The 25948-nt window shown below is 43.8% G+C and overlaps 1 protein-coding gene across 1 annotated transcript; it reads right to left on the bottom strand.

The window, feature by feature from the left end:
- Positions 1–737: 737 nt before the first annotated feature.
- LOC109409395 (uncharacterized) lies at positions 738–25132 on the bottom strand. Its single transcript, XM_019682840.3, has 10 exons — positions 24864–25132; positions 24554–24789; positions 24075–24485; positions 23826–24016; positions 23307–23758; positions 18666–19880; positions 4771–5896; positions 2645–3654; positions 1345–2583; positions 738–993 (listed from the first exon to the last, which is right to left on the bottom strand). Exons 1-10 carry the CDS (start codon positions 24957–24959, stop codon positions 877–879), a joined length of 6093 nt encoding a protein of 2030 aa, XP_019538385.3. The 5' UTR covers positions 24960–25132; the 3' UTR covers positions 738–876.
- Between the last annotated feature and the right edge of the window lie 816 nt (positions 25133–25948).

Raw genomic sequence — 25948 nt, forward strand, 5'->3', positions numbered from 1 at the left:
TGAGACTCCCTTGACCGTTCAGAATATGGGTACCGCACGGTACTATGCAGCGTCATGATCAGTATAACTATATCAGATAACTTGAAGATCTGATTCTTACAGAATTGTTTGCCATTGATTATACATTCAGCTATTCCAATCATTACTGCAAAGGCCATCGACCACATGCCTGAAATCAAAGCTTCCTGGAAGATATAATCCAAGCCCAGGGATATTGATCTGATCTATCGTTTCGCACCTATATGCTGATTCGGAACATGAAATTGAGCATTAGCGTGGCTACAGGTTGTATAAAAACAGATAAAAACGCATGTAAAAGAGCCCATTCATTTCATTCTACCGTCAGTGTACCAGTAGCCGCGTACTGATGCAAAAATCACGAAGAGAAAATTTTAAACAAAAATAAAAAATACATCGGATAGAGAGAAGGATATATGGAGACGTGTACAGGTAAAGTGTATGGCAGTTGAAGGGAATGGCGAGGAGAGCGAGAGACATCAAGATGTAGAACACTGAGATGTGGAGAATCGACTTTTTTTTGATTTGCAGTGTATTTGTGGACACTTACCTTGTCGTGTTGAAATCGAAAAAAATCAATCTGAAATCAAAGCATAAACTATGTTATCAATTGCTAAGACCATTAAAAAATCACTCAACTCATTACCTATCAACACGTGACGTTATTTTTAGCTGAGATGAAGCTGCTTCAAGGCTTTCTTTCCTCATGCATGGATCAGTTTGAAATGTTTCACTCAGTAGTTTATCTTGTGTTAGTTAAAACTTAACCTAGGTTCAAAAATATCTTCATATTGGCTCTAGAGCACCGGTCTTACGAATAACTGATGTTAGCATTAAGAGAGAACGAGAGAGAAACGATTACTTGTTCAGATTAAGTTCACTACACACGGCTTTGGTTATAACAGAGGCCACGCCGTATTCTTCCAGTTCCAAAATTTGCTGCCGTAACGTGGGTTCCATGTTGTTCGAAACAAGCTGAAAGTACAGGTTAAAAGGAATAATGTCAGGCTAGTATGGTCTCTCTCTCTTCTTGGCGTAACGTCCTCATTGGGACAAAGCATGCTTCTCAGCTTAGTGTTCTATGAGCACTTCCACAGTTATTAACTGAGAGCTTCCTCTGCCAATGACCATTTTGCATGTGTATATCGTGTGGCAGGCACGAAGATACTCTATGCCCAAGGAAGTCAAGGAAATTTCCTTTACGAAAAGATCCTGGACCGACCGGGAATCGAACCCGTCACCCTCAGCATGGTCATGCTGAATACCCGTGCGTTTACCGCCTCGGCTATATGGGCTAGTATGGTATTAGTAACAGTATAAAATTACCTTTTTCAGCGATTCCTTTTGGTCGTCATTGGCGTAGGGAATCAAAACTGCCGCCATGTTAAGTCGGTTGGCATTGATGCAAACCTCGGCAATGTCCAGCAGATTCAAGGACGAAGAAATGGGACATTTCTGAAGTAAAATCAAAGATTTTGCCAAAGTTGCATCTTCGTCGAACGATCTAACGCGACTAGCGTTTCGGAATGGGGCTTTGATTATCGCCTCCCAAGCCATTCGAAATCCTTCCAAGTTGGTGAGCTGCTCACGGGCCGATATGATATCCAACAACATGGTAAGATGACTTATCATGTTGGTCCGAGCCATTTGCTTCAGCACACCGTTCCAAATCTGCGGTACAAAGAGCTCATAACCGAGGCAGATGTAGGCGATTACCTCTAAGCCCTTGGAGGAAGTGGCATGCGATTGCCAGAGCCGCTTGAGAAGAGTCATTTTCTCTGTTTCTTCGAACTTGCTCACGGTCAGATTGGTGAATCCAAGCGATTTCAGAAAATAAATACACTTCAACACGATGTACTGGTTCGGATTGAACGCATCAACGTACGCGCTGCATCGATCGTCGATCAATTTGCTGAAGCAGTCATAGATCTGGAGCTGCTTTTTGGCATCCACTCCGGAATCACCTGTGCAAAGCTGAGTTATCAGGAACGAGACGCTCTTCTCTTTGTCCCAACTTTTCAGAATGTAATGCGCTCGGGCAACGTATTCATCGGCAGATACGTCAACATCGGAGGCATCGATCGACATGTTGTGATCTTCGTACAGAGTCTCTTCCATATTACCGTCCGAGTCGTTGCTGGATCCAAAGATGGAAAGCCACTTCTGAATCAAGCTAACCTGGATCGCATCAATATCCAGCTGATGAAGTTTAGCAATCTCGCATACCAAACTATTAATGTCTACCTTGCGTTGCAGAGTTTCGCTGTACAAAGCATTAATCAATTCCCGAGGGTTCTTTATCAACGCAAACAACTTATCGTCGTTTATGCCGTACTGCAACAATAGATGCTGCGTTTTGAAAATTGGATATTTACGAATGATTTTCTCCATTTTGTCCTTCGCATCTGCATTGTTGGCCAAAGCATCCTCATTCTGGCAGGCAAATTTGTAACACTCGTAAGCTGCTTCCACCTGATCGGCCCCTTCCGGTGCATTGTTCGTAACGTAGTACAAAATGAACAGCTTCGACGATAGATCTGAAACGCAATCCACCACACGAAGGATCTGGAAGTAGAATAGAGTAAAATTGAGGTCTAAGCAAGACAATGTGAGGTCGAAAACTTACCGATTGAAGGAAGGCGTTGTTCACCGGCTGCAGATGCCATCCGGCAGTCGGGGCCAACTCGTCGGCCTGTATTTTGTACTCAGAAATGGAATTGATAACCGCCGATTTACAGAAATAGTCCTGCAGCTCTACCGGGTCCATGTTTTCCAGTGGGGCTTTCATTTGCACCAGCAGCAAAATCTTTTTATAATTTTCAATGCTGATTTCCTCTTTCAGGAGACTTTTCAGTGGATGGCGCACCAGCAACAGGAACGGAAGACGGTACTTGGCAATCTTGGGAAGCATACCGCCATCTGGTTGGAGTTTCAGCCAAGCGTCCAGCTCGATTTGTCCGGCACGATGATTCCGCTTCATTGTCAATCCGTCCCTAAGATAAACCAACGTTCTTTCCCAAACAATCAGCTCTTCCTGCATCATGTTGATCTGGGAGAAAATTTCCAGCACGCTGAGGTACATCTCGTAGAAGTAGAAATTTATCTGCTCCAAATAGTTGGTAAGCTTTGTACTTAACAAGACGTGATTTGTTATTTCGTTGATGTACGGTTGGCATTGTTTTAAGATTTCATCGACAGTCGTTTTGATGGCCACCACCTCCTTGCCAAATGGATCTTGCTGTACTTCGAACTCGAGCTCTTGCATGCTCAGCACGGTAATGACCTGGGACACCAGTACCTGTTGATAGTCCCACGAGAAGTTCTCGCTCATTTTACGCAGCAGTTCTACGCTCAGCACTTTGCTCTTCATTTCCTTCGTAAGATCCGATATACTGTGGAATGGAAGTGCTTTTTTAGCCTTCAAGGTAGGGTCAAGTTTGCACAGTTCATAGAAGAAGTTGAAACGCATGCGATGACCTCGTTCTTCAACTGCTCGCTCCATATCGCCGATGTTGATATAGTAGAACTCAAGCAACGTGTGGAATGCAGCCCTTTGAGACTCATTCACCATGTTAGTTCGCAAATATTCCAGACATTTATCGCGTGATGTGCATTGAAACAGGATGGAAACAGCCACTGCAAATGAATCATGTTAACCATTTTAAACATTTTTTTAGTAATACAGAGTAGCATGTTATTCAGATGGCTATGTGAAAATAATAACACCATGCAGAGATGGAAACTATGAGGTGTATTGAGGGAAAGCAATTACATTTGCGAATGCAAATAATTATAAACCACAGACAAACAGACGTAACCCTTCGAACATTTTTCGATTCAAATCATATAGTCACGGAAACATATTCGCCCAATGCTAAAAGGACCGACCACCAACTAGGTGGCGGTAGTGAGTAAACGTCAAACTCGAACAAAAAACTATGCGAGCGCCACGGTTGGGCAGTTGGCCAACTATCAAATTTTGAAAAGACCGTTAAATCGGTGTACGATGAGAATTATCAGAGTGTTACGTCTGTTTGTCTGTGTATAAACTATCAAAGCAAGAGGGCATCTATTTTGCACCGTGTTGCAATTGTCATATACCGTCAGTGTACCAGTAGCCGCTCATGACCCAATAGCCGCTCACTGTTGCAAAAATCAAGTTTACACGCATAAATAAACTCTTTTCGGTGCTGATATTCTTGGACAATATAAATTAGACAAGAGCAAAGCCATTTTATGCAATATTTACCGGATAACATGAATTTTAAAAACAAAACAATGAATTTTTTTGAGCGGCTATTGGGCCCAAAAAACCTGTAGCTAATTTCATGTGTTCCAATAACCGCTCACGCACCGATTTTAGTACACAGTGTGTTTAATCCCTACACTCCTACGGAACAGGAAAAAATAATTGTAAAAACACAGAATTGCAAAAATAATGCAATAATTTTCCGCAAAAGTCTATTGCGGCATAAATTTGTTCGTGAGCGGAATTAGGACCACTTTGGTCTCACACCAAATGTAATAAAATCATACTTTTATGAAAAGTTTTACATAAGTCTTGATTTATATCTGATTGCACTTAAATTGAACTAACAGAAAATGGAAAAACATTACAAATTGGCTTAACAGTCATTCAACAGATGATGTTTTTCTGCGAAACTGGCCTTAGATGAGCGGAATCTGGTACCCTGATTGTAATCCCTCAAATGTTGCAATCTAAAAAAATCGAGCACGCCACATTATACTTACTGCTATAATCCGGTTCCTTCTGGGATAGGAAAAATTTAAGCGATTTGCGTCGCAAATTTTCAGCGAAATCAGCCGGAATCACAACACCTGTATCATCTTGGTAAGACAAGATCAATTCGACGAGCTTCATGGCAGCCGGATACTTCTTGTGCTTGATCAAGGATTCCAATGTGGTTTGGAAATTGGCTGCAACGTCCTGCACGTCGATCGGAGCCAGCAGTTCGTGGAAGTATCGGTGTGGTGGTTCCATGCAATCCGTTTTCAAGCTTCCCACTATGACAACCAACGCCTGGCCGATCGCCTTGATGATCGTCTCTTGGTCATCTAAATGTTTGGTCACTTCCGTCGCATCATCTTTGGTGTGTATCATATCGAAAGTCGACAGGGAGTCCCGTTTGTGGCTTCTTCTAGCCGGTGCTTGTTTTCCATCGGAAGCCTCGAAAATTTTCTTGAACACCTTCTCCGGCAAAGTTGTTCGTTTGCCACATTCTTTCAGCACGTCGACATCATAATGGTGGCTTCCCAGTTGAACCCACCGCAACAGTTCCAGCTTAACTATTCCGCTAAATGTTGATTCGTCGTAGCAACTCCTTAGCAGTTTATCCGCCAGTGGATATGCCAACGGATCCATTTCCCAGTTTGAGCTGGACTCTTCAAAGTAGCGCATTTGCTGTACCAACAGCAGAACTACCAACCGATGCAGGTCGTCGTGCGTCTCGCATCCAGGATCAATTATTTCCGTGACCTTTGCCAACACAGCGCAAGTGACATGTACGTTTCCAATCAATTTCAAGACCTCGTAGAGACCTTCCAAAAGATCGAACATCAGAGCTTGTGTCAGTCGCTTGATGCCACCGAGCAAGGCCGGGACGAACCTGTCGCGATCGTCCTTTATTTTAAGAAGAAGGTTGTTAATACCCACCAGAAGCAGTTTCTGACGGTCGGCATCGTTGTTGAGCTGCTCTCGGCACACTTCCAAACGGAATTCCCGGCGAAGAGTCATGATGTGCAGCATCTCATGGGCTTCGAATTGTCTAACTGACGGGCATCGAGATTTAAGCAATTGTAACAACTCAACGTAATTATCTGTACACGGGTCCGCGGTAGTGCCATTGTCGAGAATTCGCTGTGGATGAAAAAAAAACATGAATTAGGTGCATGGGTAGTGAGAAAAACACCATTAAGATCGCATTATGTTCTGCTTAGAATCGCAAAATTGCGTTGTGTGGTAACAGAGTAATTTGTAGATTGCATACTGCAAGTTGTCATGTTATATGTAGTTATTTAGTTGCAAAATAAGGATTTTTTTCAGCACGAGTTGTACAATTATCTAACGAGGCTCGTCTCGGTGTTTCTTTATGGATTTTCGATTCGTTTCGTTTCTACCGCAGAATTTCCAATGAAAGTAATAAAATCAGACGAAGAAACGGTTGAAATTTTGACGTTTTTTTTGGGGGATCGCATTAGGTTGGCGCCACCGATGGTGTGAGCGAATAGCGATGGTGTGAGGAGGAAGCGCTTTCCCCCGAAAAACGCCCAAACCGTAACCACTCAGTTTTCTTTTTTTTTTCTTTTTGAAAGGTTACTACCTAGCCGGTCGCTGAATAGCGCTGAAACCTCTAAACTAGGCCTTGGATAGGAAAAAAAATCCTTATGAAGCACCCCCCCCCCTGGCCATCAGATTTTTTTTTAATTTTAATAATTTAAAGATTATTAATAATTCAGAGTTCCAAATAAAAATATCTCAAGAAATAAACTATACTAATTATTAAGGTTTTTACCCATAATTATCAACCGTTTTTACTGGAACATTTCGGCAAGTATTACTCCAAGAGAACTACCTACTGCAATCATATTACAGAATTTTAAGAAATAAAAAGCTTGGTTGAATGTCTAAATTTTGTAATGTTTGTTCATGGAATACAAAAACAAGATGTCAAATTTTCCAGATATGCCGGAACCGGTTAATGATAAAGATCTAAAGATTTCTCCAGGAGTTTCTCTCCAGATTCCTTCAGGAATTCCTAGGAATTCCTTTTGGTACGATGTGGTGAGAGCCAGAGACCAAACTACTTCAGTTGGCAGTTGGAACAAGAATGAATATTTTATTTTCTATTTCTATACATACATATTCCATGGCTTACTAAGACTAATAGTTTGTCGTCTAATTCCGACACTCCTCCTCGACAATATAGTTTAGTAACCCTAACTTCTCTCTTAGCAACTTCAATCGTAGGTGCTGCAGCGGTTTCGTCAGTATGTCAGCCAGCATGAACTCGGTGGGACAATACTTCAGGACGATTTGCTGCTGCTCTTGAAGATCACGAACGAAGAAATATTTAGTGGCGATGTGCTTCGACCGCTTCTCAATCTTTCCGTTTTCCACCAGTCGAATACAGCTCTGGTTGTCTTCAAATGTGGGTATTGGCAACGACACGTCTTCGCCTAGATCGATCATCAGCTTCTTCAACCAACTCAATTCTTGGCATGCTTCAGTTAAGGCCACGAGCTCCGCTTCCGTCGACGACAGCGCCACACAGGTTTGCTTGCGTGATGCCCAGCTAATAATGCCACCTCCAAGCCGTATCAGGAAACCGGAATTGGACTTTCTGTCCCGATGGTTGCCGGCCCAATCGGCATCCGCATACATCTCGAGCCCGTCAGCTGTGGATCCAAGTGTCAATTTGTGGCTACTGGTCGACTTCAAGTACCTCAGTACCCTCTTGGCCTCGTGCCAGTCCAGTTGTGTAGGGCAGCTTGATTTCTGAGCCAGGATGGAGACGCTTACTGCTATGTCCGGCCGACTGTGAACCGCTACATACAGCAGACCGCCGATGAGACTCAGGTATTGGGTGTTGTTCGGCAAACGTAGTTCCTTCTCCTCCTCCTTCTGCTGAAGGTAGCCAGGATCCAGCGGTATTTTCGATGGCTTAGCGTTTTCCAGACCAAATCGTTCCGCGAGCTTCAGGATGTACTGTTCTTGATTCAGCAGGAATCCGTTACCATCCCTCTCGATCTCGATTCCTAGGAAGTGCTTCACATCTCCTAATGCCGTCACGTTGAAGTGCTGTTGCAGTGCCCGGTGTATAGCCTTGAACTCCTCCTCTGTCCTGCAAACTACTAACATGTCGTCCACATAGAGTAGTATGTAGGTGAACGTGTTGCCCTTCTTTCGCACGTACAGACATGAGTCTGCTGCTGATGGAACGAACCTCATTTTTCGTAGGACTGCATCGATGCTTTGGTTCCACACTCGTGCGGATTGCTTGAGCCCGTATATGCTCCTTTTGAGCATGCACACCGTGTTTGGTCCTCCCATGGCGTATCCCTCCGGTTGCCGCATGTAGATGGTTTCATCCAACTTCCCATGCAGGTATGCGGTTTTCACGTCCATGTGCTTCACAAGCATTCCGCGACGGCTGGCCACCGTGAGTAACGTCCTGAGGGTCACCTGCTTGGCAACGGGAGCAAAGACTTCGTCGAAATCCACGCCGAACTTCTGGTTGAAACCTTGAGCAACCAGTCTTGCCTTGTGTCGCACAATGTTCCCTTTTTCGTCCTCCTTCGATTTGAAGATCCACTTGCTGCCGATGGCTTTTCGGCCCGCCGGTAGTTCTACCAGCTCCCAAGTGTCGTTCTCGATCTGTGCCTGGTACTCGTCGTCCATCGCTTGTTTCCACAGTTTCGCTTTAGGTCCCTTCAATGCTTCGGACGGGGTACGTGGATCACCACCGGTTGGCGGTTGACGTCTCGCTGCTAGTCCCTGTTGCGGGACACTAGCTGTAGGCCGAGCTGCCGGCCCAGGCAGGTCGATAATATCCTCGTTTCCATCAGACTCGGGTTGATGGTCTGAAAACTGATCGGAAGGAAGTCCTCTACTCGGAAAGAAAAAATCTTTTAACTTGCCTGGTAGGTAGCGCTCCCGTTTGTCACGTCACTGATTGGGTCAAGGAAATCCTCATCTTCAGAGCTTGACTGATGTTCTTCCGCAGGCACCTGGTCATCTTCGACGTGTCTTGCTTCGGTTGCTTCCGGTTCGGACACCTCTGGTACCGGAAATGGATCCCCCAGATCCAGTCTAACGACTTTTCGTTCCGGTTCTGCAAGCTGCATGCTGTTAGAAGATGACGGTTTTTCTCCTGCTTCGCTAATGAAGGTAACATCTCGACTCTTGATGATCTTCTTCGATTTCGGGTCCCACAAACGATATGCTTTTGTATCCTCGTCGAATCCGGTGAGTATGCACTCGAATGCTTTGGCATCCCACTTTTTGCGCTTCGGCTTCGGTACGTGCGCCATTACCTTCGAACCAAAAACTCGTACGTGTGCCAGGTTTGGCTTCTTGTCGCTCCAAACTTCCTCTGGTGTCGCTGAATGCCCCTTGGTTGGCGACCGATTTATGAGGTATACGGCCGTTGCTGTTGCTTCAGCCCAAAACGTTTTCGGCAGCCCCGCTTCGAAAAGCATACACCGCGCTCGTTCGACGATGGTCCTGTTGACTCGCTCCGCCAGACCATTTTGTTCAGGTGTGTAGTCCGCCGTGGTTTGGTGACGGATTCCCAGATGCTTCAAATGGTCCTCCAGCTTCCGGTTCGTGAATTTCTTGCCATTGTCGGTTCGTATCGTCTTCAGCTTCTTCCCTGTGTGTCGCTCAGCCATGCAACGAAAATCTTCAAATGCTTCATATACACTCTGTGCTGATTTTTCTTCCAGGAAATATACGAAGATTCGACGAGACTTGTCATCCGTGAAGGTCAAGTAGTAGCGGCTGCCACCCAGCGATTTGGCTTCCATCGGACCACAGATATCCGAATGGACCACCTCGAGGAGATCCGACGCTCGTGAACCGGATTTGCTAAACGGCAAACGTGTCTGCTTACCCATAGCACATACCTTGCACTTGTCGTTGCACCGGGGCGGCTCTGCGTATTCGATGCCGGAAACCAATCCACGCTTCATCCTTTGTAGACTGTCGTAGTTGATGTGGCCAAGCCGTTTGTGCCACAGAGCTGCAGATCCATTTGACGCACATGCCAGTGCTCGCGATGACTGCACCAGGTCCGGCTTGAACAGGCCACGCTTCCTACTACCAGTCGCAATAACGTCACCGTTCGGGTTGACGACGCTCACGCCGTCCTTGGTAAACGTCACCGTGTGTCCCCGTTCCACTATTTGGTTCACGGAGAGTAAATTCGTGGACAAATCCGGAATTACCTGCACTTCATTCACCGTGATTGCTGGTTCGTCCGGGCAGCAGGCGGGCTTCAACTTCATGCTTCCTTTTGCGACTATCTTCATCGCTCCGCGGTTTGCGGCTACGACGGTACCACCGCACTTGGTAGATTCCTCAAGAGCTTGAGCCGTCTTCGCAAAGTGATTGGATGCCCCCGAGTCGAAGTACCAATCGTCGTCGTCCTCTTCAATCGCAGACATAACCGTACACCAGGCATTTCCGTCGCTTTTCTTCGGCTCTCTTGACGAGCAATCCCTGGCAATGTGACCAAATTTGTGACACCGCCTGCACTTCGGACCCTTGCTTGAAGATGGATTTGGCTTCTCACTCTGCTTGGCTGGTTTCCGCCCATGCTTGTTGCTGGCAAACGCGCCGCCCGACGATGGTACTCTGATTTCCTGCAGCAGTTTAGTCTTGATGACGTCACCGGTAATCGCCGCTCCAGAATTTTCAAGAGCCATAATCATCGGCCGATATTCCTCGGGTAGACCGGCCAGCAAAAGTGTCCCAATCCATTCGTCGGTGATCTCGAAGCCAATCCCACGTAGTTGGTGTGCGGTTGCTATGACGTCGTTAACAAACGTCTCCTTGGAGTTACTGGTTGTTAAGGAGGTTGTTATGAGTTGTCTCAATAGTCCAACTTTCCGGGTCAATCCAGAGTCCTCGAATGCTGCTTCCAACTTCGACCACGCCTCCCGTGCGGACTTCGCTTCCCTCACATGCACGTAGTTCACCGGATCGAGCAAAAGGATAATTTTCGCTCGCGCTCTTCGGTCCTTCACAGCGTCCACCACCGGATCGGTTCCATCGGCATTCGGCGTTGGCTTCACGACTTCCCATAAATCTTCCAGTTCCAGGAACGTTTGTACCGCAAATTTCCACGTTGACCAGTTCTCACGGCCAAGCAGAAGTTCAATTGCCGGTAGGCTTGTCGTACCGTGGATTGCGTGGATCCGATTCCGGGTAGCGTCTCCACCTCCGCCTTGCTGGGAATTCTCCGTCGGGTTGACCATCTTGAAGTAAACTTGAAGAGACTTTTTCTTGTGATTCTTGAAGTTAGAACTTTTTCTTGAGTCTTGAAAAAATATGTTCCTCACTATCCGAACTCTCTGGGCCCAAAACCTTTTGGTAGGATGTGGTGAGAGCCAGAGACCAAACTACTTCAGTTGGCAGTTGGAACAAGAATGAATATTTTATTTTCTATTTCTATACATACATATTCCATGGCTTACTAAGACTAATAGTTTGTCGTCTAATTCCGACAATTCCTTCAGAAATTCTTCCAGGCATTCCTCCAGAGATTCCTAAAGGAATTGCTTCAGGAATTCCCCTAGGAATTCTTACAGGTATTAATCCAGAAATTCTCCACGGGATTTCTGCAAGCATTTTTCGAGAGACTCCTCCAGGAGTTCCTCCAAAGAATTCTCCAGGAATTACTTCAGGGGTTTCTCCAAGAATTCTACCAGGAATTCTCTCAGGCATTATTACAGGAATTTATATAGGCTTTCCTCCTTGAATTCTTATAGATTTCTCCAAGAATTCCTCCAGGAATTGTCTTAGGGACTACTCCAGGAATGTCTCCAGGAATTCCCCAGGAGTTTCTCCTGGGATTCGTCCAGGAATTCATGCAGGCATTCCTCCAGGATTTCATCCAGGAATTCCTCCAGGGTCTCCTCGTGGAATTCCTACAAAAATCACCCCAGGAATTTGTTCAGGGATTCCTCCAGGAATTTCATCAGGAATTGATCGAATTTATAAATTCTGTCAGCAACTCATAAATTCATAAATTCTGTCAGCAACATGCAGAAATTTATCCTGAAAGTCCTTCAGGAATTCCTTCAGAAATTCTTCCAGGATTTTCTCTACGAATACCTTCTGCAATTTTTGCAGGAATTTAACCAGGAATTCCACAAAAATTTCCTCTAGAAACATCTTTAGGAATTTTCCCAGGATTTCAATTCCTCAATTCCTTCAGGATTTTTTTTTCAGAGATTCTTTCAGGTAATCCTTCAAAGATTCCTCCAGGAAATCCTCCAGAGATTTCTCCACAGATTATTCCAGGAAATCCTCAAGGGATTTCTTCAAAAGTTCATTCAGAAAATTCTCCAGAAATATCTCCAGGAGTTTTTCAGGATTTCCTCCAGAACTACCTCTGAAAAATTTTTCAGGAATTACTCAAGAGATTTTTTTAGAAATAAAAAAAAAATAATAGAAACAGATATTTCCCAGAATTCCTCTAGAGACTCCTCCAGAAATTAATTTCCAGAAATTCAATTTTAAGAATACCCTCAGTGTACCAGTAGCCGCTCGTGTTCCAATAAATAAAAAAAAATCTCTAGGGATTCCTTCCAGAATTCAACTAGGTATTCCTCCAGATTGATGTGTATAGCTAAAGAGAGGAACCCGTTTTCGTAGCCATAATTCGATGTTAACGTTCTGTGTAGTAGTGCGTAATCTGAATAAACAATTTATAGCAGAAGTGTAATGATGGGCAATAAAGTAGAAATCGACCTCTTTTAGTTCAGGTCGTCAAGGAGTGAACAAGTGTTTTAGGTGAACCCCTTTTATCCGAAGAAAACCCTAAAGATATATTTTTTCACAGATGTACTTTCAGAAATTCCTCCAGGGATTCTTCCGGCAACACATAGCTCGTTGGCAACGGTTTCTAAACTTTCAATGAAAGGCAACGGACAACCGTAAATTAACCTTTCTGAAGCCTTGTTTGTGTATTGCGGAGAATCCACCTGTTTAGACTACTGCGCGGAAATTAGTTGCGTGGGCCCATAGATATAAAAACAGACTGTGTCCTGGTGAATATTTTACGCTACGTTGATGAGTACACCTTTGGTGATATTTGTGTAAAGTAAACAAATGTTTAGAATGAACCTACGCTATGGGCTGTTCATAAACCACGTAGACTTTTTGGACGGAGGGGGGGGGAGGGGGGTCTGGCCAAAGTCTACGCTCCATACAAATTTCTAAATTTTTGTATGGACAAAAAAGTCTACAAGGGGGAAGGGGGGGGGGGAGTGTCTGCGATTGCCAAATTTAAGTCTACGTGGTTTATGAACAGCCCCCTAGGAATAGCTTCTGGAATTTTTGCAGGAATTTCACCAGGAATTCCGCTAAAATATCCTCTAGGGACATCTTCAAGGATTTTCCCGGGATTTCTCCACGAATTTCTTCAAGGATTCCCCCAGGGATTCTTCCACAATTCCTTCAGGATTTTTTCAGAGATTCCTTCAGGAAATCCTCCAGAAACTTCTCCAAAGATTCTTCCAAGAAATCCTCTAGGGATTTCTTCAAAAGTTCTTCCAGGAAATTCTCCTGAAATACCTTCAGGAATTTTTCAGGAATTCCTCCAGAAATACCTCTGGAAATTTCTGCTATTCTGCTATTCTGCTATTATCAACGCATCCCCTGGCTTTCGCCCATCTGCGTTGTCTTTTCACTAGGCAATACGTCTACCAATTGATGTTTATGGGCTTGCCGGACCAAGTCATGTAGCTAAGCCAAACACCCCACCTACAACTGTTGGGTAGGCACCATTGTCCCGCCCACTGGTCTTTTACAGCTAGTTGTAGGTGCATGTGTGCGTGTAAGTATTGGAGTGTGTGTGTCAGTGTTGGTGTATTGTAGGCGCCAACTCGTTCTAATCCACTCTGATAGCTAACACCCTATTGAACCATTACCCTTAAATTTGGCAATCTATGAAATAGAATGAGTTAAACGCCTGTAAAAAACAGTCAGTTAAATCAAACAACGTGTTAGTATTAAAGCAAAGATACAACGAAGCAACGCCCCGAACCTCGAGAGCACAAACCCCAAGAACCAAATGACAGGCAGCGCCGATAAGTCGATCGACTGGCCACCATCAGTGAATAACCAATCGAGTAAACCCCCCAGCACAAACTGCCACCAGCTCTCCCGACCTGCGCCCAACAAATCCGAGGCACAGCCCAGCCTTAGCTTCATCTTAAAACCAAAATCTAGATTACAGAGTACAATACTTCCCAAGTAACCACGCAGCTCGAGCCGCAAATCACGCACAACACGGCACAAATAAGACAAACACTACCACGCCCGTACAACCGAAACCGACCTAGAGTAGAGAAGGGTCTCTTTCCACTCCAACCCGGACTCAACTGCACCCACAGGGCAGCGCACCTCACCCACACCGCACTTATTCATGCATCACTGTCCGAGCCGCACGGTCACCTGGGTTGAGTCTATCTGCATGACCTCGCCCAACCCGTAACGCAGAGTTTAAATCCCTCTCTTGCATTACAAAGTACTCCCTCTTCCCAAAAATCTGTGCGTGGTATAAATGAGATCTTAAGGCTGAAGAAATCGTCACCAATACAACCGCCAACACTGAGCACTCAATGATGTCGGCCTTATCAACGACGACCCCCTCAGTCCCAAACCCAATTATCCCACACTACCCAAGTAATCACCCTGCTGAAGCCGTAAGCACCGCACGCACAAAGCACACACACACCGACACGCACTACCCCACACAAACCACCAAGGCCGAACAAAAGCGGAAAGCGGTTCCACCACTGCTGAATCACGAATTTTTTAGTATAATTCAGCAATCGTAGATCCATTCCTCGACCCTACTCAGCCCTAACGGTCCATAGCAATGCCTGTTAATATATGCGCCTCACACATGCAACCCCTACACCCTAACAGTATGGTCACTTGGGTATCCCTGGGTTTTGACATGATGGTCAGGGATCACAGCCATCAAAACGTTCCACACTTTATCAGGGCTTACGACCTGTAGACATGATGATTTCTCAATAGTTTCAATCTCTTTCGGACCTTCCGCTATTGGAGACCATCATGGCTAGCGGTGTTAAATACCTCTGGAAATTTATTCAGGAAATTCTCAAGGGATTTTTTCAGAAATAAAAATTATAGATATTTTTTTTTTTTTTTTTTTTTTTTTTTTTTTTTTTTTTTTTTTTTTTTTTTTTTTTTTTTTTTTTTTTTTTTTATAGATATGTGGAGCGGATCTGGTGTGATGGTTAGAACACTTGACTATCACGCCGAGGACCTGGGATCGAATCCCACTCCCGACAAACTCGCAAAATGTGAGTTCTTCCTTCGGAAGGGAAGTAAAACGTGGGTCCCGAGATGAACTAGCCTAGGGCTAAAAATCTCGTTAATACAGATAAAAAAAAAAAAAAAAAAAAAATTCTAGATATAGATGTCTCCCAGAATTCCTCTAGATTTCTCCAGAAATTCAATTTAAAGAATACCTCCAGCAATTCCCACAGGAATACCCCTAGGAATTCCTTCAGGCATTCCTCCAAAATTTTATCCAGGAATTTCTCAAGCAGCTCGTCCAGGAATTACCTCAGGAATTGATCCAGCAATTGCTCCTGAACATCATTCATAAATTATGCCAGCAATTCCTCAAGGAATGTCTACAGGAAACCATCTAGGAATTTCTTCAGAGATGCTTACAGGAAACTTTCCAGGAATTCTTTAAGGAATTTTACAGGGATTCCTCCAGGGGTTTTCTACGAATTTCTCCAGGGATTCCTCCAGGAACTGTAATTGTATTGTAATTGTAATTGCTCAGTCCACACCCAGGCCGACAACTGTCAGCCCATCTGCTTGTAGGCAGATGTGGACCTACTAAGCCTCCCCCGTTAACATGTCCTACACCGAATTAGCACACCGGGATCTTCCACAGGCAGGCGCTGGCGTTACCAGTCCCAACAAGTGTCAGATACATTAAATAGATGGGGTAGAGGATATAGGAAGATGTGGGAATAGGATGGAAGAGGCAGAAAATGAAGAGATAGTAGAGAGGTTTCAATTTTGTTGCTGAAACGAGAAAAAGAAAGAATGATAAAGAACATTAGCGATATGTTCATAGATTATGATTTGGTCGATAATTTCTCATCTATTTTGTTTCCATATCGTTGCATCGGTGACAATTTTCATCGCCTTTCTAGTTTTTGTTAGGGCCATCTCGCGTTTTTTTCGTCATGTCCTCTTTGCCGGTTGGCGACGTTCGGGATGTAAGTAGAAAAGCATGCATTTAATATGATTAGTACGACAGTAATTGTGATTGCTCAGTACTTCCAGCCCATTTGTCCGCAGTACAAATCAGGCATCCCGTTTTAACAATTCCTACACAGAATTAGAAACCCGGATCTCCCACAGACAGTCCTAACTAGTGTTCAGTTAAAGGGCAGCTAATGCATTGTAATCCAGAATAAACCTACAGAAAATGTCCCAATAAAAAGTTAACACTAGTTCAACTAACTACACAAACTAAAAAGTGTTATTATACTTTATCAATGATTTCATCCTAATCTTGGCCCTAACATAGTTATGCGCTTAGTGTAAGTGGACGCCGCTTATGATTTTGGTTGGACAATGACCAAACATAGTGTTGTTTCGACAATAGTCACATACTATGCCCTACGACATTGACGATTCTATTGTCTATGGCTCACCTATTTAGCGCCACCCAGCAGGGACTTGGTCTGGTACCCAATTCAGTATATCCGCTCCACGTAATGTACCGTACCTCTTTCGATTTGTGATATATTACGCGGAACATTACTCTCTTCATTCGGATAGCGGCTATGTAACCCATTGGATTAAAAACCTCCATCAAACATGAAGCGATTAATCGGAAACTGAAGACTCTATACCAAATTTGGCTCAGAGACAGGTAATCAGTGAGGTCAGTTTTTCTCGTTTGTCAGAGACGATTGATACGTATTAAGACAAACTTTCCACTGCATCTGCCAGCAATAATCGGTGATCGATCAACATTTCGAGTACCTATATCCCAATTTACACTAGAATGTCAAGGATCACCGCTCATGCTTTACAATACAGTTGGAAAAACTAGAGCAACACCTGGCCACAATGATGCATAAAGCACTAAAGCGGACCGGAAGTGTCGGTGAGCCAGCCCCACCTCCAGGGATTCCTCCAGGAACTCCTCCAGAAATTCCTCCAAAGATTTATCCAGGAAATCCTGCTGGAACATCTCAAGGGATTTTTTTTTCCTAAATTTCTCCAGCAACTCCTCCCAGAATTTCTCTGGACATTTCTCCTGGAATTTCTCAAGGGATTTTTCAGCAATAAAAAAATAATAGAAATGGAAATCTCCCAGAATTCCTCTTGATATTCGACCAGGAATTCCTTCAGGAGCTCCTTCAGCAATTCCCACAGGAATACCCTTAGGATAGGCATTTTATCCAGGAGTTTTTCAAGGAGCTCTTCCAGGAATTACCTCAGAAATTTAGTCAGCAATTCCTCCGAGAATTGATCGAGGAATTGATTCTGGACATCCTTCATAAATTATGGCAGCAATTCCCAAGGCAATTCCTCCAGGAATTTCTTCAGAGATTCTTCCAGGAAACTTTCCAAGAATTTCTTCAGGATTTTTTCAGGGATTCATCCAGGAAATCCTCCAAGGAATCATCCAGGAAATCCTCCTGGAATTAAACAAGAGATTTTTTTCTGAAATTTCTCCAGCAATTCCTCCAAGAAGTCCTCTGGAGATTTCTCCAAGAATTCCTGCAGAAATTTCTCCAGGAATTCTTGCAGAGACTGCTCCAGGAATTTCTCCAGGAATTCCTTCTGGATCTCATCCCACAGTTCCTCTAGGAATTCCTCCAGAAGTTCCGCCAGGCATTTCTCCAGGATACGATTTTTTCCAGGAATTGCTTCAGGAATTTCTCCAAGATTTCCTCCAATGATTCCTTCAGAAATTTCTCTATGGTTTCCTCAAGAGATTTCCTCAGATTTTTTTCAGGGATTTCTCCCAGAATTCCTCCAGGAATTTCTCCAAAAATTCCACCACAGAATAATCCTAAAATTTATCTAGAATTTATTCTAAGAATTCCTCAGAAGATTCCTTCAAAAAATCTCTAGGGATTCCTTTCAGAATTCAACCAGGAATTCTTCCAGATGTACTTTCAGAAATTCCTACAGGTATTTTTCCGAGAATTCCTCCAGGGATTCATCCAGGTATTTCCTCAGTAATTAATCCAAGAGGTCTTCCAGTGATTGCTCCAGGAATTTCGGAGATGGCCAAATTTTGGTCTACGTGGTTTATGAACAGACCCATACGTTAGATCGACTTTTAGGCACCCCATCGATGTACAGGAGCAGACTCACTAAATCATACGCATTCCAGTACTCTCGAGACAAAATTGTTGACTTCCATTTGCGTGTCTCGGACATCCAGCAGCAATATCACAAAAAAACAATGGGCGAATTACGCTAAATGAAGACAAATTCCGGCACCCCGATGATTAACAAAGTTACAAATTACATATTACAAATATGACAAACTCTCCTAACAATCTCGAATTATCCGGAGATCAATTCACAAGCACTTTCCGAGGCAAAATTTGCAACACCAGCCCTTTCTCGATTCGGTCGGCCATAATCGAAACAACGCGGAGCTCTGTTCAAATTTTCAGCTAAATCCGTTAACATTTGGGCGGCGTTCAACTTGATTTGATATTGGTTTATGAGTCCGTTTTTTTGATTTTCAACGCTTTGCCTTAACTAAATGAAATAAAAAAAATCGGGAGGCGAACCAGCCAAGGGCTGAAAGTCTCTTAAAGACAAATCAATCAATCAATGAAAATAAAATTCACAGAGGTATACTTACAATAACGGTATCCACCACTCCTTGGCTGCACTCCTGCCTTCGCCGATCGTCAAGCGCATCGAGATACCGCACAGCCGGCACAAACTCGTTGTATTCGGCCAAGCGCAGCATAACATCCATATCGACGGCATAGGCAATTTCCGGTGCCGAATCCGTCAGTTCCTTGATGTCGGCCAACATGTTCGGGTCGCGCATTTTCAGCACCCGTTTCGCAAGCATTTTTAGACAGTCCTGACTTTTCACTGGCCAGTCGTATTTCACCTTGATTATCTTGACGATTTGCGTCCGCTGTTCGATGAGAATTCGTCCGGCGATCGGATGGTCCGAGTTGGCGTATTTTACCAGCGGGGTTATGACCGGAGACCACGGAACGGGCGATGCTTTCAGCACATCCAGGATGCAGTTCAGTTTGATGTCTTCGTTGTGGATTACCTCAACCAAAATAACGCACCTTTCTTCCCAGTAACTGATGTTTTGGTTCGATATCAGGAATTGAATGTACTGAATGATAGAGTTCTGAAGCTGCGTTTCCTGGGCAACGAACATAGGATAGAGGAACTCAACCACGATGCGTTTGAGGTTCGAGAGTTGCACAGTCTGTAACAACCGGAAGGCGGTGTGCTCCTTGGTTTCCTGAAGAAAATTGTCGATATTTGCACTCAGGTTAAATTTCTCCTTCAGAAGAGTCAGATCCTTGAGGGCGTCACTGAGTTGCTGCATCTCTTCCATGTTCGTTTCGTATTGCAGTCGCATGTCCATGATGGGGAATTTCACGTCCTTGAAGATGGCGATGACGTCATCGATGAAGGTCAGGCCAACCTTCGGCCAAAAGGGGGCAAACTGGAGGGCCTTCGTTTTGCCAATGACAAAGGTTACCAGAATGCGCATCATTTGGGGCAGATGTTGTAGAATCGGTGGTACAAAATGCATCAGCCACTGGATCAGATCCAGCGGGGGAGTGTCCTCCGGGATGGATTTCAAGAGACTGGTGATTTTCAGTGCATCCATGTTCAGGATGATGGACGAAATGTGCCGGGACCAGATAAGGCAAGCCGATGGCATGTCCGTTTTGAACAGTTCTATGCAGTGCTTGGTCAGGTTCCGGTGGTAGATGAAGTTTTGCCACTCGGAGTCCACTTCGTAGGGATCGATGAGCTTGAGGGTGTCCAACCGGAGCAGTTGCTCGTTGATTTCCGTTGCTTCATGGCAGGATTTCTGTTGAAAAAGAAGTAATAAATTTTAAATTTCAAGATTCTTCCAGAAACAAACCTTGAGCAGTAAAAAAATGTTGAGGTCTGTTCTTGCTGACAGTTTCACTATGAATAAAGAAAAAACACAATTCGTCGAGGTCGTTAGCTGTGATCACAGAAGGGCATTTATACCACCGACGTGTCCCCCTGAATTTAACGGTCGACCAGCGAAGCGAGCGAACGCTTCTTTCAAATCAGCGCAGACGCGAACCTTTTCCTATATGAACACACGGGGGTTTGGGGTCAAGCTATCAAATCAACGCGAACCGTTATATAGGTGGCGGTAGTGTTCGGCTATTTTTCATCATGGCGTCGAGGACAACCAATTTGAATTTGTTTGTTCTAGCTGTCACGTCGGTTCGTCGGTGTTTATACACTGAAAATTAAACCTACTTCAATAACTGTTTGCCTTTCTCGTACACTAAGTGTACTGGAAAGGCTATATGTTCACTCCAAAAATGACTTTTTGATAGAAGGCCGGAGGGTCAAGTCACATATACCAATCAACTCAGCTCGTCGAACTGAGGTGATGTCTGTGTGTGTATGTATGTGTGTTTTTTTTTATTCTAGGAGTCCAAAAATCTTCTAAAGACGCTGTGTGGGATTCGAATGTGCGCCTACCCACTAAAAACACTCTCCTAGTTCACCTCCACCTTAAATTCCCCTCCGGTAGCACCATGCAGTATTTCTGTATGTATGTGTGTGTGTATGTGTGTGTGTACAAAATAACTCACATCACTTTTTGGCAGTAAACTTCAACCGATTTTAATGATCGACGTTTCATTCGACGCAGAATCTGGTCCCATTATTTCCTATTGAAAATGGTTCGAATTGGTCCAGCCGTTCCGGAGTTATGGCCATTTAGGTGTTCCGGATCGGTTCCCCAGGAAGGGGTCACATATAAAATTGCTACAAACCCATGCATGCGACGTTTGAAACCGCTGCATTTTCGATAACCTGATGCACGATAAGCAGGGAAATAGTCTCAGACCATGTTTGGGACAACCGGTAGTGTTCCGGAGCCGATTCCGGGTGTCCCGGTGGAAGTGGCCAAACATAAAAGTGAATCAAACCCATGCATGCGACTCATCAAATAGCGGTATTTTCGATAACCTGATGAACAAATAGTAGGAAAATAGCCTCAAATCAAATCCGAACCGGAAGTGATCCGGAACCGGTTCCGGGTGTTCCACTGGAAGTGGCCAAATATAAAAGTGAACCGAACCCATACATGCGACACATCAAATAGCGGTTTTTTCAATAACTTAGTGAACGGTAAGCAGGAAAATAGCCTCAGACCATGTTTGGGACGACCGGTAGTGTTCCGGAGCCGATTCCGGGTGTCCCGGTGGAAGTGGCCAAATATAAAAGTGAATCAAACCCATGCATGCGGCATATCAAATCGCGGCTCTTTAGGTGACCTGATGATCGGTTAGCAAGACCGTATTTTGGAGAAACGGTATTGTTCTGAAACCGGTTCCGGGTGTCCCGCCGGAAGTGGTCAAATGTAGAAGAGAACCAAACCCATGCATGCGGCTCATCAAATAGCGGCTTTTCCGATACCCTGAAAAACGGCAAGTCTCAGACCACATCTAAGACTACAGGTAGTGTTCCGGTACTGGTTTTGGGCATTCCGCCGAAAGTGGCCAAATGTAAATGTGAACCAACTCCATGCATGCGGCACATAAAATTGCAGCTTTTTCGATAATCTGATGAACGGCTTGCAAGAAAATAGCCTCAGATCGTATTACTACCGGTAGTGTCCCAGAACCGGTTGCAGGTTTTCCGCCTGAGTTGGTCCAATGCAAAAAATGAACAGAACCCGTGAATGCAACTCACCAATTCGCGGCTTTCTAGGAAACCTGATAAACAGTTCGGAAGAAACTAGTCTTAGACCATATTTGAGACAATTGGTCCTGTCCCGGAACCGGTTCCGGGTATCCCGCCGCAGGTGCTAACATGTTAATTTGGAACAAACCCATACATGCGAGACATGAGGTCGCGGCTTTTTCGATAACCTGATGAATGGTTAGTAAGAAAATAGGCACAGACCACTTACCGGCAGTGTGAATGGCAAGCAAGTAAATAGGCTCAGACCACATGCATGACTGTGGTTCCGGTATCAGATCCGGTTTATTCACAGAAATTTACTGCCGTGAATCGCATATCAGTCCCATCTTTGCTGGATTTCCTATGCAAATGGGACAGATATGCGATTCACGGCAGTTTATCACACATACCTAAAAGTGGGCCAAACCTATGCATGTGACACACCAAATTGCGGCATTTTCGATAAACTGATGTACGATCAGCATGAAAATAGGCTCAGGCCATATTTGAGACTACTGACAATGGGGACCATCCTGGTGGGATGGTTAGAACACTTGACTCTAACGTCGAGGACCTGGGATCAAATCCCACTCCCGTCAAACTCACAAAATGTGAGCTCTTCTTTCGGAAGGGATGTAAAGCGTGGGTCCCGAGATGAACTAGCCTAGGGCTAAAAATCTCGTTAATACAGATAAAAAAAAACCTACTGGCAATATTCCGGATCCAGTTCCGAGTATACCGCAGAAAGCAATCAAATTTAAGAGTGAACCAAACTAATACAACCACCAAAAAAACGGCTTTTTTCAAAACCTAGAAAGCTTTGAATAAGACATGAATGAAGAAGCTGTTGAAATCTCCCTATATGAAATAGAACGAAATCTGGACAAAATTGATGCGATCCGGTCAAATCAAATCATTCAAAACTTCTGAAGTACAATAATGTAATAATGGTCAATGTTGAATGAGAAATTGAAAACTTGATTGCATCAACTGGAAGCAAAATTTGTTCAATCTCTTCTTGCGTCTAAAATATTTGCGCAAAACGGTGCGATTGCGATTAAAATATGAATAAAATAATATGGAACATTTCACTCTTCTGTATTTTTGTCATGAAGATTTCAAATTAAGCAAGAATTGTGTATAATCATAATAAACTTACAGAAAAAGTATGATCTTACGCTTGTGCAAAAAATATATAATTGAATTTATCGTCTTGATGTTAATCAGCATCCATTGATATAAATGGTGGTCAAAAGTATAGGACTGATATTGTTTAGCTCTGTCTATATGATGAACATAAAGTCGGAATATGTGCCATCATCAAGTTTTCCTATTCGATAATGGCTAAATCAAGCATGATCAGGATTTGGGAATACTTCGGCTTATTCAGATGGATATATGTATCGTAAGTATTGCACTTAATAACGAGAAAGGCATTATCACCACTAGGTGAATTGATCTGTTTTTTTTTTTTTGTTTAGAAATGAACCAATCAATAAAATACCTCAGCTCCAGTATGAATACCCGAAATACCAAAAAAAAAAAAAAACATTTTACTTACGTCAACTTTATCCAGCAAAAACCGCAGAAACTGTCGTTTCATGTTTCGCTCCGGGATGGCCGCCATCCGGACCGTAACGAAAAACGAGGGTTCTTCAACCATGTTCAAAACGTCCATCATTCTCGCGAAGGTCTGCCGTTGTTCGTCTCCGTCCGGATGTTTGCTGGTGGCCAATTGAGCCAGAAAGCTGCGTACTTTCGCCTGATGGATCGGTTGCAGACTAAGATCGAACTGTTTTGCGAATTCTTCCGCTTCCTCGAGACGTCCCTTTCGGATGAGTTTGTCCAGCCGAAGCGAGGGCTGCGTTTCGGACAGGATCTTCATTTCGACCTCTTGCACATACTGCTTGTCGTGAGGACTTCCGGTTATGTAGTAGATGTTGACGGCGCTTTTCGGTTGCTGCACCAGCCAAACATACTCGCTCATGTCCAACTCGTACTTGCACTCCATTGCTGCGGAATATTTTTCGTTTTTTAATGAGTATTCTTTAAGAAAAATATATTCGTTTTTTATACTTACATGGGAAATCCACAATCTTCATGAACCGGGTGCCATTTACGTCCGCTTTGGTTAGCAACAGCAACTCAATAACGTCTACCGTACATTCCATTATAATTATGTCGTCTATTTTGTACGGAAGCGGAATATCGGAATTCAATCGAATGATTGGCGAAATCTCAAATATCTGCCCGCTGTTGGTCAATGCAATGCTGAAAATGATTATTTTTTTATTAGAAGTTTCAGAATATTCAGAGTATTATATCTTACTAGCAGTGAACCAAGTTCAGCACCTTCCTAATTCCGCAATATTCCGGTTTCAATGGGATCTTTTCAAATCCGTCCGCGCCTTGGAAGTAGATCGATTCAGCACTGGTGGACATCATCAGCGGATAGGACAAATCGCTTCCCAATTCGTAGCTAGTCAGCGGCACAAAGCTTGTAATCGGTTCGCGCAGGTGCTTTTCCAGAATCCGATTCACCACGACGCAATCCTCAAAATTCAAGGTTCCATCCATACCGCTGCAGTCCAGCTGCTTCATGGTATCATTGACCTTGACCTCGTCAATCAGAATCTGGTACACCGGGCCTCGATTACACTGGACGTAATAGTTGCCATTCACTTGACGAATTTCAGCAAACGTGTCCCCTGAAGGATTACAATCATCCGGATGGATTCCCCTGCAAAGGATTAGATTTTTAGTTTAGCTACAAGTTTGCTACAGCCGTTAAACCCGTGCTCCACATACAAACTAAACAAATTGGCCCCACGCACATGGAACCCGGTTATGGTTCCATTGGACAAACCGCAAACCACCAGATCGCCACTCTCGGATGCGGCAATACACTCGATGTCGTGCGACACGTCCAGGATGTTTCCTTCGTTGCAACGATTCTCATCCTGAAACAGCACCAACGCCTTGTCGATCGAAAGGATCATGCGCCGATTTTGCAGAATACCGGTTACACGAGGGTTTGTTTGAACCTGAAAAAGCCATGGGCGTTGCAATTACCCGAGTTGCAAAGGAAAAATAAGGTTTTGTTGATAATACAACTCACCTGTTCATCACTGGAAATCCGGAACAAGCCGTTGGTACAGAAGGCACTGTTCAGCGTTTCATCTTCGACCGACACCAGCTCGAAATTCGTCCACATTTTCCACGTCAAAAACTAAACTTTATAATATCTACGGTGCTGGAACTCAATCAAAGCTTTCAGAGGGATTCGAGTAAATAATTGTTGGTAAAATTGTAAAATAAAATCGTTTATCCACAGCTCGCGCACCAAAACCGACCGCCGTTTTCGAGGAATGTTTACGATTTGTTTGAAATTTTCTGCGTCACCGTTCGAAATGACACCAATACAAGCGGAACATTTGATGTGGATCGCAGACTGTTTCGTATGCAATGTTTGTTTTGCCGCAAAAATAGGCTTTTTATTTTTATAATTCGATCTAAAATCGGTGATAGATGCATTTTGCATATAGATATCATTATTCAAAATTTCCTATGAATTTTGGCTTGTATAAGATCTGAAATTTACAGTGTTTGTAAATACATGTATTGAAAATTATTGTGCACATTATTATTTTTTTAGACATAGCATAAGATCTTTTCAAATGATACGCGACAAAGATCTGCCGCTCGATGCGATGAAATGCGATGATTTCAGGGGTGTCACATGTCGCGCGTACTTACACTCAAAAAAAATGTGTTAGAAATTACTAAATATTGAGTGACTGGAAGACCCGCATAGAAAAATACCTAGGTGCTGCGAATAGAAACGGTTTTATTGTGCGTTTAGCACTAAATTGATTTCCGAAAAAACTTCATTGACTTCCGCTGCCTTTCCTATGCGTTAAACGTAACGTCGGAAGTAGTGCGCTGTATAGAAAACCAGATTTACTGTACAGTGCACTACTTCCGACGTTACGTTTAACGCATAGGAAAGGCAGCGGAAGTCAATGAAGTTTTTTCGGAAATCAATTTAGTGTTAAACGCACAATATTTTTCAAGCTAGCTAACACACACCAACACACTCCCGGCACACAGCTTGTAAACACGCACGAGCGTTCAATTTTCTTGCAAACACCTCTCTCAGCGCAGTTGTCAAACATGCCGTCGCGACGCTGTTCGGAAATGGTA

The sequence above is a fragment of the Aedes albopictus genome, chromosome 3 (genome assembly GCF_035046485.1).
Source record: "Aedes albopictus strain Foshan chromosome 3, AalbF5, whole genome shotgun sequence".
In the NCBI taxonomy this organism is placed as follows: domain Eukaryota; kingdom Metazoa; phylum Arthropoda; class Insecta; order Diptera; family Culicidae; genus Aedes; species Aedes albopictus.